This window comes from Antrostomus carolinensis, unplaced genomic scaffold (assembly GCF_000700745.2).
Source record: "Antrostomus carolinensis isolate BGI_N321 unplaced genomic scaffold, ASM70074v2 scaffold3941, whole genome shotgun sequence".
Classification (NCBI taxonomy): domain Eukaryota; kingdom Metazoa; phylum Chordata; class Aves; order Caprimulgiformes; family Caprimulgidae; genus Antrostomus; species Antrostomus carolinensis.
In genome coordinates this window covers 24,369-36,620 of record NW_010294703.1, presented here as the reverse complement: position 1 = coordinate 36,620, position 12,252 = coordinate 24,369, and the positions used below count along the sequence as shown (strand labels likewise).

Below are 12,252 nucleotides of genomic sequence, written 5' to 3'. Positions count from 1 at the left end.
CTGTTCCGAGGGGAGCCGGGACCCGGGGGCACCCGGAGCCTCGTCCCGGCGTTACCGGCGTGCCTGTGCTCAGGCCGCAGCCGGCGGGTTGGTTAGGAGGATCTAGCCAAGCTGCTGCAGAACTTGGTGAAAGGTCTGGTGCCACCTCTGTTTACGAGGGATTAGAATAAACATCTAGAAGTCTTACGTGTTTTTAATTAGCTGCCTAGTTATTAAAATAGCCATCTCATAGCTGAAGCCTTTACAGGTTAGTAGAACAATGCACAAGAAAAGGTAAAGGATGCTTTTGCATTCTTAATGTGTTATTTTTTAAAATGCTCTTCTTTGATAATGTCTATGACAGAGAAGCAGACAGGTTCTAAGCACTGAGTTTTAAATCTGAATTTAGTTTATGATTTTGTGTCAAATGCTTATTTTTCTCTGCTCTTAGTTGCTAAAAGTAACTGTCATCTGAAATGTAAATACGGGAGGACCTTTATATTTGTGCAACGAAGCAATTGTTGTGTTTTTATTGTGATTCTTTGGGTTTATTTTGGGGTTTTTTGGTTTGTTTTTTTTTTTTTTTTAAGGAATTCCATAGTAGGACAGCATATTGCCTCCTTTTAGGGAATTGAATTATAGTTCAAGCTTAATGTTCAGCAAATATTAATGCCTTTTCCTCTCCCTAATAGATTTATTTCAAAAATAGAAGAAGTGTTGAATGACTGGAAACTTATTGGGATTTCTTCAGGCAAACCTCTAGAAAAGGTCAGTTACTGCTTCTGAATTTTCTTTTAGAATTACTAACTAGTAATACACGTGTATATGTTTATGTGTGTTGCTGTCTTCTTAGGTGTGTCAGGTGATGATTTATATTGGGGAATTTTCTTGTAAAAGTGGCAGTTTGACAAACAGTTGCTGTAAATTTATTGGTGGGCTGTCTGCCAAACGGGCTATTTCCCCGACAAAGCTGGATTTTCATACAGGGACTAGTGATTTTTCGATTCCCAGTTTTGAATCTGGGAACGCTGTTAAAGCTGTTCTAAATTCTTAAGGAGTTTCTTTTTGCCCTGCCTTATGCCTTTGCCCTGCTTCACATACTTACGGTTGAGGCTTGTGTAGTACTACTTGTGACTCAGTGTGTTTCATAGATTGGTGGGATTTTTTTCAAAGTCTAATTAGCCCCTTTGTAGTGCTTTCTCTGTCCTGTAAAGCGCAGAGGAAAATGCTGAGCTCTTTTGCATACTAGTGCAAATAAATCAGCTGTTCTGGACTGAATGGCAGCTCTGTTTCCAGAAGAATTAAATGATTTTTAATTTTAGTCAAGGTACAGAGTATTCAGAACAAAAACTCATGTTATCTAATTAACTAGTGTTCAACCTTCTCTGTCAATGTATTCCTACACATCTTCTTTTCTAGACCAGACCTCTCTTCTTGATTTCTAGTGAGAAGACACCCTTTACAGATCGAAGGATTGTCCAAGTTGCTTTGTTTTAGTAGCAATATACAGTTATGTACAGTGGTGTGGATTTTTTCCTAGAAACTTTCCTGTGCTGTATTTTTGTTTAAAAATTAATTGTCCTTACACACAGAAGTTTTGCAAATTATAGCTACAAAATAATTTATAAATGAAAACATATTCAAAATAAATGTTAAAGTAGTATTTGTGTAGAATGGTATAGGTATAGATAAAATCCCAGGTGGGAAACTTCTGTCTTTGGGCAAAGTTGAGGGTGCTTATACTTAAGATGCAGAGTTTCTTATGAGAGGATGTGTCTGCCTCTTTATTGCCATGTAATTCTGAAGACTTCTCAGAGCGTTACCTGATCTTTGAAATGAGCATGATTATTGGCAACGTGGATTTTAGCATTCAACTACCTTTATAATGAAGTATTTTAAGCATTGTTTTTTGTTTTTTTTAACTAAATAGTGCTTAGCTATTTAAGAATAAATATTTATCTCTAGAAAAAGATGAATAAATATTATAGATCGTGTAGGCAATATAGTTTTAAGGCTTATGAATGTTAACCTAAATTTATGTGATCAAATAGTATCTTTTTTTTTTTATATACAGGGTGTATATACCACAGGAACATGGGAAGAGAAATCAGATGAAATTTCATTTGCAGACTTCAAATTCTCTGTTACCCATCATTATCTTGTACAAGAACCCAGTGACAAAGACGGGAAAGAAGAACTGGTAGAAGGTAGCTGATAGTTCTCGTACCCTTACCTGTAAGGATATGGCAAAAGATAGTATCAGAATGTGGAATTCACTGTGCATTGATTTGCTTTTGTGTGAAAGTTTCTGAGATCTGGTGGATATGATCTGACATTTCTGCTTTCAGTATGCTTTGCATTCAACAAATCGCTAATATAAGTAACTTGTAAATCAGCTGAAGAGATGCTGATGCTCTTCTCATGTATCAATTTTTTTCCCACAGATGCCCTTCCTCTGCCTATGCAGGACTTGCTGTGCATGAACAATGACTTTCCTCCTAGAGCTCACTGTCTGGTAAGATGGTATGTATGCTGCCTCTCATCTTTAATATAAATAAGCCTAGGAATTGAAAAATCTTTGGTGCTGGCACAATTGCTTGCATGTTTGGTTTTTTTTCATCAAGAGTTAAAGCTTAAGTACAACGATTCTTTATACTGGATACAGTAAAGGAGTGTAAAAAAAGCCCACCATAGTGGGCTTATCTTTACTTTTTTTTTTTTTACCCCAGAAAAATGTTTTTTCTGAATTTCATAGACAAACCAGGCTTTTATATTTGAAATATTTAGATGCATTCTTAAAAAGGAAAGCTGCCGCACCTTAAGAAGCAACAACCAAATTCTTAGTAATGCAAATCTTTAGCACATTACAGCATTGTTCTAGAGGGATTATCTGTTTTTATGTATAAATGGTTGGTGTTATTAGTGTAAGGAAAAGTCAGGACTGGTAGACCTGTAAGTCCTCACATTATTTTGAGTACAGTGTTTGACTGCTGTTAAGCTCTGGTAGTTTGTGATTTGAGAATCTGCAGCACTGCATTCCCACACAGTTCTTGACCTTTCTGAAAGAGGTACTTGCATCAGAATGACAGATTCCATGGTCTGTTGGTGACAATTAGGTTATTCAGGTTACAGTAGTTCTAAAAATGTTGTGTTTCAGCTGACTTGCAGATAAATGTGCTCTTTTTTTTCTCTCTCTCTCTCTCTCACTCTGTCTCTTAAGGTATGGCTTACGTGAGTTTGTGGTTATTGCTCCGGCTGCAAATAATGATGCAGTTCTTAGTGAATCCAAATGTAACCTTTTGCTGAGTTCCATTTCCATTGCATTGGGGAACACTGGCTGGTGGGTAAAAGCATCATTTTTTTTATATGTCCAGGTAAAAATCTAGCATACTGCTATTGTGAGGAAAAAAGTATTAAGTTGTTAGCAAAATACATTGCATTTTCACCATAGTATCGTTATAGAAGGATTTAAAAAAAATGCCCATGGAAACTTTAAAATGATTGATTCAATGTGTTGTTTATATTCATCATTATTTAAAAACCTTAAAGACTTTTAAATGCTGCTAGAAGTTGTTGGAATAACTGGTATACAAAATACAACTTTTGGAAGAGGATTTCTTCCCTATGCGTGGTAACAGTAACTTTCTAATCTTCCTCAAAAAATATTTAGACTGCAAATTAGGTAACTGAAGTCATTGATAGGTCTATGATTATGACATGACAGTTTGTTAGGTGTTCCATTTAATAGTGAAGTTAACAGTATTTTGCTTTGATTCCTGTTAATTGTCTTCCACTAGGAGAAAATGTATTCTAAAGAATATGAAATTATGTTGAACTTATGTTAAAATATTTAACTGGTTTTAAAGACTACAAGACAGCATGATGTTTTAAATAATCAAAAATATTCATGTTTTATAGTCAGGTACCACTGTTTGTGCAAATACACCATAAATGGCGACGAATGTATGTTGGAGAATGCCAGGGCCCAGGAGTTCGAACTGACTTTGAGATGGTTCATCTTCGCAAAGTGCCAAATCAGTATACTCATTTGTCAGGATTACTGGATATCTTCAAATCCAAGATTGTGAGTGCATTTGAATGCATATAACTGATATTAAGAATAATTATTTTATTACCTGGTTGCTTGTAGATTCACTTCTGTCTTCTACGGTTAATTTTTTTTTGTAAGGTTTACACTGCTGATATCAACAAAGTCTTTTTCCAGTTTTGGCCCATATCTAGCAATAAAGAGTGAAAATTGGTATGGGTTTTGTTCCTCAGTGTTACTACCTTCTTCTGTGGTTTTTTTTTTTTTTTTCCTACTGGCATGTGAAAGAATGTGTCTGTTTTACAAAACCCCTGTATTTTGCTATTTAAAAGGAGAAGGGAGGGTTGAGGTGGGTTTTTATTCTGATACTTTGTAGTTCCCCATAGCTACCTTAAGAGTGAAGACATGATGAAATGTGAGTCATCCAGGCTTGTTCATGGGGTGGTACGGCTGACTGCAACACTTCACAGCTCATATTGGTAGTCAGCAATCTCCTCAAAACACTGAGGGGAAGAAATCCTTAATGAAAACCTAATGCATTCTGGGTCAGAGTCACTTATGAATTATCAGTTAAACGGAGCAGATGAATGTCTCATGCATTTTAGAAGCTTATGGGCTTAATTTTACTTGTGAGTATCTTGTTGCGCAGTGGCTTTATTAGTAATACTTGGAGTGTTGCAGTTCTGATAAAATTAGCTCTAATACAAGCTATCATAACTAATTCATGTTGAAGGCTTGGAGTTTGAGAGGATGTGCTCTTTACACTGAATTTTTTCCCTAATGTTTTCAAGGGATGTCCTTTAACACCACTGCCTCCGGTTAGCGTGGCTATTCGGCTTACGTACGTGCTTCAGGACTGGCAGCAGTATTTTTGGCCACAGCAGCCACCAGGTAGATCTGTGTCCTCAGAATAACTTGTTTTAAGATAAACAGTTAATGCTAAAAAAAAGTCTGTGTATCTTTGCCAAAAGAATTGAAACATTTTCTGCACTGCTAGGAAAGGCTTCGGTTACAACCATCCCACTCCCTGTGATAGGCTCGCAAGCTTACAGCTCCTCTGAAATCGTGTCTGTGGCTTATGGTTGTGACAGGAGTTTTGGTTAACACAGTGCCTAGAAATGTGCTTTTTAATTAGTGTTTAGATATATAGTGATACTTCTAAAATGGTAGTAGCCGTTTTGGAATGCCTAGAAATGTGCTTTTTAATTAGTGTTTATAGTGATACTTCTAAAATGGTAGTAGCTATTTTGGAGAGAAAAGGATGACTGACTGTGGATCTGTAGAGAATTCTGCTCTGAATGTCATAGAGAGACTTTCAGATTCAGATTCCAGTAGGTGCTAGTACTTCACAGGATTATTTGTCAATTATTTCCATAAAGTAATTGATTTTAGTACTCCACTATTTAAGTGTATTAACAATGGGAAAAGGAGAAAATATTATATGGACCTCACTTGAGGTAAATTTTGGATTGTTGTTGTTTACACAGTGCTGAATAAGGCAAGCAGCTGATTATTTTTTTGCATGAAAGAAAAATTCTGATGAAGCCTTTTATTATAGTAGCCTTGTATGAGGGGAAAAAGGGGTAAAGGAATGTATAGTCTTAAATCTAAAGTACATACACCAGATGTGATAAGTTTATGCTATAGTGATGCTATTTAGGAAGAATGGAGTGAGTTTGCTTGCATGGTCATCTCTCATATGCTTGCTTGGTGCTATTACTTTCTTCCTTGAGTGTCAAGGATTTGTCTTTAACAGGCCCATTTATATATAGGAAGCATCAGAAAACAAATGAATAAATATATAAATAATTTAAAAATAAATTTTAAACTTCTCCTGGCTTGAAGGTAGACAAATCAATAGGAAAAAGGTAGATGTGAGTTCCTTCTTAACGTACATTTTTTTGGTGATGTGGTATTTTAGACAGAAGGTAGTGGAACAATTAAAACACCCAAGTTCTATTCTTGGCTTGGTAGTAGTTTTATGTAACAAGGTTAAAGTATTTAGGGCATACTTAGAGGGACAGAACTTGTGTGACCTTGGTCTGGTTACCTAATTGTTCAGCTTTCCTTTGCTTAAAAGCAAAAATAGTTCTTTTACTAATCAAAGGTATGTTTTGAAGAAGCCTGTAAGGAAGTTGATACTGTGTGCTTTGTACGTAAGAAGTGTTGGAAGTACATTTAAAGAGAATCCTGTTCTTTAGGGTCAGAGAAAATCAATGCTTTTTTAAGTGATAGTTTCTCTTTGTAGGTAAACCAAGGTCACCTAAAGAATGCAGGAAGCTAGTTCTACAGATTTATTTTTTGTTATTTCTGCAGACACAGAAATCAGTGTTTTCTATAGCCTCTCCCTGCCTTGCTATAGTTATTCACCAAGCCAGGATCCCTGTTTTGTGATCAGTGCGTTATAACACTCTGATCACATCTCTTGATTTGAGCAGTTTGAATAGATTTTACTTTTGTAGAGGATTCTGGTTAAGGGAGTTGGTGGCATAGTGTATTGCAGAAACTGCAGATGGACAGCATCATTTTTACTGCTGTTGCTGCATGCAGCTGTGATTTCATGTTCATTGCCCTCACTCAATTAACTCTTCTGAAACAAAACCAAGTGATTTAAATACATCTTTCATCTTCTCTGAAGGAGGCTGGAGAAATTATATAATTAAGTTATCCAAATACTTTATCTGTTCAAATACCTTGGTTGTTTTGTATGTCAGCAGTTTGCCAGATGCATTTAAAATTAAGAATCAGATGTTTTAATAATGTCATTATAATGGCATTACAATACATTATTGCCCAATAAAGGCTGTCTGTTTTTGGTTTATATGTTTGAAGGATGTAACATGGGAAGTGGCTGAGGATGCTGGGAGGCCTTTTTTAGTGCCTAGAATTGCAAGGTATCTCCCAGATCATTGGGATAAGTCTTTAACTGCAGGAGACATGACATATCTCTGAACAAGGATGACAAGAATTTTTATCTGTCTTTTTGAACGTCCAGTTGCACGATTATTTCCCAGTTTCTGCTGGAAACAATTATTTTGACTATGTGCTGGGATTGTGTTTTCATAGCTCTGTCACCTGAGCTGTTCAGCTATTCTCTGGTCATTCTACAGTCTTTTTACTGTGACATTAAGATTATATGCCGCTTAAAGTATTCCATAAATTCTGTGTGGAAAATGTATTGATCTGTCTTCAGATATAGATGCTCTAGTTGGGGGAGAAGTTGGAGGCCTTGAGTTTGGGAAGTTACCATTTGGTGCCTGTGAGGATCCTATTAGGTAAGATAAGAGTTCAGAACACTTTATTTTATCCTCCTTTATGGAGGACTTAGAGGTATGTTGTTTCAAATCTTAGCTTTGCCTGACTGTCACTTAATATGTCCCTAATAGATGATTTAATTAATCAGGTACATAAGAAACATCTGAAAAGTAATGGTCTAATGGCAAATAAGACCATTTGCAAAATTGTCCACTGATATTCAGAGTTCTGTCTCATAAATCTTTCACCATAAACTTCTGGAGTACTCCATTTATCTCTGAAACTATGTTGTTGAAATTTACCTTAACTGGAGATAAACTTTAAGAATGGAGTGCCTTCGTTCAGGGGTTGGACTCGCTCTCATCTTTTACTTTGATGTTTGTAGAAGACTTAAATTGAGAGAGCCTGTGAACTGAGTAATTACACACCCTCCATGTCCTCTTCTAAACACCCCATCACCACTCAGCATATCTAGGAACATTTTTAATTTATCAGACAGTATATAATGCTGTAGGCAATTAATGAAAAATGCACAATTTCTCTTTTGTAGAGAGGAGTTGTGAGAGAGTCCTGTGTGCCAGGTACTAATAAAGTTTGGTGCAATGCTGGGTGACATGCTATAGAGTAACCAGCAGAACGTATACACCAAGAAAACTCATTGGAAAACCTGCATATTTCTGGATGTAGCTGCAAAATGCATAGAGGGATTTACATATGAACTGTCACAAACACCTTTCAAGAGCTTAACTATGATGGAAAGAACACATTCTACTAGCACTGAGAGATTTAAATCTTGTTTTGTTTCAGTGAGCTTCATTTAGCCACTACGTGGCCTCACCTAACAGAAGGTATAATTGTCGACAATGATGTTTATTCGTAAGTATTTTCTCTGAATTGTAAATATCTAGAAGTGTACTTTATTTGTTGACTACTGCATTTTAGTGACATCTAAAACATTGTGCGTGGCTCTGAGTGTGAAAGAGAACGTATTTTGAGGAATGCGAAGGTCAGTGGATAGAACATCTCATTTGAGAAAACACCTTTCGAAATGCATTTTTGTGTGAGAAATTGTTACTGTCTTTTAATCTCAACAGAGCATACATCTCCATTTTTTGGCATATGCTCATGCTAGACTAAAAAAGTTTTGTGTATTGCATATTTCTTGGAAAAGATGATAGTGGAATGTGGAAAGAAAAAAGAATTAAATGATTGACATCCCTCTCCCAAAAGCCATCATCCAGGTTTTCTGCTAAGCCTCCTAAAGAGGAAGAACAGTTTATACTGATACTTAAGAAAAAAAGTAGTTTATTGTTTTAGTTAATGCAGAAATTAGTTTTCAACATTGATACGCTTTAAAGTAAGGCAATTTAGTTGTAACTGAATTGTTTTCATGTGTTTGTTATTCATGTTATGTATGTACATGAGAATAGGGGGTTGTGCTTGCATTGTGGAGTGTTTTGACGTGTTCTCCTATGTAATGGAATGTACATTATGGCTTCCATGGCCTAACTGGCTATGACATTACATCTATTGAGAATTTGATACTCATCTCTTGCATACTTATGGTAACAACATGATACATTTTTTTCTCTTTTAAAGTGACCTGGATCCTATTCAAGCACCCCAGTGGTCTGTGAGAGTCAGAAAAGCAGATAACCCTCAGTGTCTGTTGGGTAAGACATTAGAATTCCCTGTCTTCTCTTAGGACTTTTAAGCTATTAAGTTCTGAAGTTAGAATTGAATTATTGATTACCTGATCACCTCTATTTCCTCACTCCCCTTATTTTTTTTTAGCAGATAATATTTTGGGCTTCCTTTTCAAGAACACAAGCTTTACAAAAATGTTAGTTTCTGTTGTAGGATATTCTGCGTCTGTGTACCATGAACTTTATTGCTGTTCTTACTTTACCAGGTTCCAGAGAATAAGTATTTACTCTGTGTGTTCTGTGAAAATTTAGATTTCCTAGAATCTTTGAATTTTACTAAATGCCTTCTGCATATATCCATTTCCTTAGCTGAATCAATCTGTCAGGCAGGATTGATGTGCCTGGAGAGCTGTACTATTGTCTGTCCTCACCTTTTAGCCTGTGGGGAAAAGGGCTTCAAAACTAAAAAAAATAACATGCTGCAGGAGTTTCGTCTTGTTTTGAGTGAAGAAGTGGATCAAACTGCATGCAGAACTGTGCTCTGGAGAGGTGACTGGTAGCTGTCTAGGTGTGCATTTTCCTAAGCTTTAATTATGTGGTTTAAAGATATTTGTGCTTCAGAGCAAATTATGGTGTTCTTTCAGATTAAAAGATTAAATTTACTGTCCCTTGGGCATCATTTTGAGAGTTAGCTTGTTGTTCAATGAGATTTTAATTGGGTACTTGCTCAGAAACTTTGTTTCTCTTATAGGTGACTTTCTTACCGAATTCTTCAAGCTTTGCCGTCGGAAAGAGTCAACTGATGAGATACTTGGAAGGTCTGCTTTTGAAGAGGAAGGAAAAGGTAAGCCTAAAATCTTGTTGATTTGCCTTACTGTTTTTAATTGTTTCATGTTATTTTACCTTCTCTCTCCTCTTTTCCTGACTTCAGATTGATGAGTGTTTATACTTGTGACGCTCAGGCATTTTCTGTAATACTCCTAGGGAATTTTCTGGTCAGTGCTCCACAGTATAGTTTCTCACAAATTCTAGGCAAGCTTAGCTCCCAAAATCTGAGAGGACAATTGCTTCTGTTATACTTGTTTTTTTCCACTGGAAAACAAGAGTTTAAAATTTGACTAGTATGTTTAAGAGTTGATTTTGAGCACACTTCAAACAGATTTGTCTATATTGTTTTACATATTTTTGTATTTTTTCCACTTTTTTCTGCTTTTTGAAATACTATGTAGTGCATGTTTTAACAGCCAATTTAAAGAGTCTTTAGTCTGTTTGAAAGGCTTTATTGTCACTCTCTCAATTTTAAGGAATATTAAGGAAAAAAACCAAACCAAAATTTTCTGACCAAGAGGTCAGACTTTATCCCAGCAGTACAGATACTGACATCTCTTTGATGTCTCTGTCCCTTTCTTTTGCTTTTCTTGCTGTGTATGGTGAACATTCCCTTCTTGCCTGCCTCTTGTCATCTTTTCTTCCCTCCAAGTATGGCCTGTATCAATGTATTTCCTTTGGTTAAACTTGGTCTTAGTTTTGAAGGAGCTCACTAGTTAGCTAAAAAGGTGTTAGACCAAGTAGAGTATGTATTAGTCTCAGTGCTTGTCTCTTTAGCCCTCCTTATCTCTAGTTTTCTTGAAATGTTTGCCAAGATGAGGTTTTTCAGGCTGTTGGTAATTATTCAGTTAAATTTGTCTGTCCTCTTTTTAACAATGTTAATTCATTTTGTTGTAAAATAAGTTCTAAAGTTTACCAGCAGCAATTCTGGAAAAAACCTTTTGATTTGAGTTTACCTGAGAACTCTCAAACAGAATTGTGCTTACACCATGTAAGGTCATATATATAGTGATTAATATGGGATTTATTTAAGGCTTATCTAAAGCTTTAACATATATTTGAGCAGTCTTTGTTACCTGCAGTGTATTTGTTGGTATCTTGTATAAACAAAGTATAAACACTGGCTCTTCAGTAGGCTTTTGCTGATACTCTGCCAGGAATTGTCTCCAAGTATGCAGTGGTGCTACAGTAGGTGGCAGGCACCGTCCACAGCCAACTCAGTCTAGACTTGATTCAGTAAATTAAATCAAGGACAGTCTGTGACTCCTTTGTGCCCTCATTCTGCTGCTTATCTTTGTGGCTGAGAACAGTGAATATCAGGTGTGGAACCTCACAGCACAGGGGTGTAACTCTGGTTAACAGGAGGTTAAAAATCATTACAAGGTAAATAGACTGAATATGACAGGCGAACTTTTGAAGAGAGGTGGTCTTGTGGTTTTTGTGGGGGTTTTTTTTGTTCTAATTATTTTTATTTCATTTTATAGAGGTTGCTGATATTACCCATGCTTTGTCGAAGCTCACAGAGCCAGCACCAGTCCCAATCCATAAATTATCAGTCACAAATATGGTTCACAGTGCAAAGAAAAAAATTCGCAAGCACAGAGGTGTAGATGAGTCACCTTTAAACAATGAAGTTCTGAACACTATTCTTCTGGTAAGTTGAGCTGTCCATGAACATTACAGTCATATAAAACATGTATTTTGTGCTTCCACTGATGCATTTGGTTTATAGAATCATAGAATGGTTTGGGTTGGAAGGGATCTTAAAGCTCATCCAGTCCCAACCCCCCTGCCATCAGCAGGGACACCTTCCACTAGACCAGGTTGCTCAAAGCCTCATCCAGCCTGGCCTTAAACACTTCCAGGGAGGGGGCATCCACAGCTTCTCTGGGCAACCTGTTCCAGTGTCTGACCACCCTCATAGTGAAGAACTTCTTCCTGATATCTCATCTAAACCTCCCCTCTTTCATTTTAAACCCATTTCCTCTTGTTTTGTCATTAACTGCCCTTATGAAAAGTCCTTCCCCAGCTTTCTTGTAGCCCCTTCAGGCACTGGGAGGCCGCTATAAGATCTCCCCGGAGCCTTCTCTTCTCCAGGCTGAACAGCCCCAACTCTCTCAGCCTGTCCTCACAGCAGAGGTGCTCCAGCCCTCGGATCATCCTGGTGGCCCTAATAGTATTATAGTAGAAAGATAAATAAAAGTGTCTGATGATAGATCCATTATTTGAATTGCATTTATCAGCTTCTTGAAACAGCCTAAGTTGTTAAGGTCTGTGCAATATAAGCGGACTGAAAATGAACTCTGAACTCTGCTAACAGTTTTAATTATACGGATTGCTGGTGTGTAACCAGCTGTAGCTTCATGGAGAAAGTGGGAAAAGCGGGAAAAACATCCTGATGGAAGTTTGGATTTTTTGTTTCTTCAAGTTCTTATTTCCTGATGCTGCTGACAAACTTGCAGATGGATTTGAAAGCAGAGCTAGCACTTCAGCAGG

General features: G+C 36.8%; 1 protein-coding gene across 1 annotated transcript in view; it reads left to right on the top strand.

Moving 5' to 3' along the window:
* Nucleotides 1-259: 259 nt before the first annotated feature.
* RAB3GAP1 (RAB3 GTPase activating protein catalytic subunit 1) overlaps nucleotides 260-12,252 on the top strand; it is a 21,236-nt gene continuing 9,243 nt past the window's right edge. Inside the window, exons 1-13 of the mRNA XM_029087406.1 lie at nucleotides 260-273; nucleotides 672-747; nucleotides 2,054-2,186; nucleotides 2,424-2,502; nucleotides 3,200-3,319; nucleotides 3,898-4,063; nucleotides 4,819-4,918; nucleotides 7,221-7,302; nucleotides 8,090-8,158; nucleotides 8,882-8,955; nucleotides 9,680-9,772; nucleotides 11,241-11,410; nucleotides 12,185-12,252. The exon at nucleotides 12,185-12,252 is cut by the window's right edge and continues 34 nt beyond it. Coding sequence (XP_028943239.1) covers nucleotides 260-273; nucleotides 672-747; nucleotides 2,054-2,186; nucleotides 2,424-2,502; nucleotides 3,200-3,319; nucleotides 3,898-4,063; nucleotides 4,819-4,918; nucleotides 7,221-7,302; nucleotides 8,090-8,158; nucleotides 8,882-8,955; nucleotides 9,680-9,772; nucleotides 11,241-11,410; nucleotides 12,185-12,252 — 1,244 coding nt within the window. The remainder of the gene's footprint in view (nucleotides 274-671; nucleotides 748-2,053; nucleotides 2,187-2,423; nucleotides 2,503-3,199; nucleotides 3,320-3,897; nucleotides 4,064-4,818; nucleotides 4,919-7,220; nucleotides 7,303-8,089; nucleotides 8,159-8,881; nucleotides 8,956-9,679; nucleotides 9,773-11,240; nucleotides 11,411-12,184) is intronic.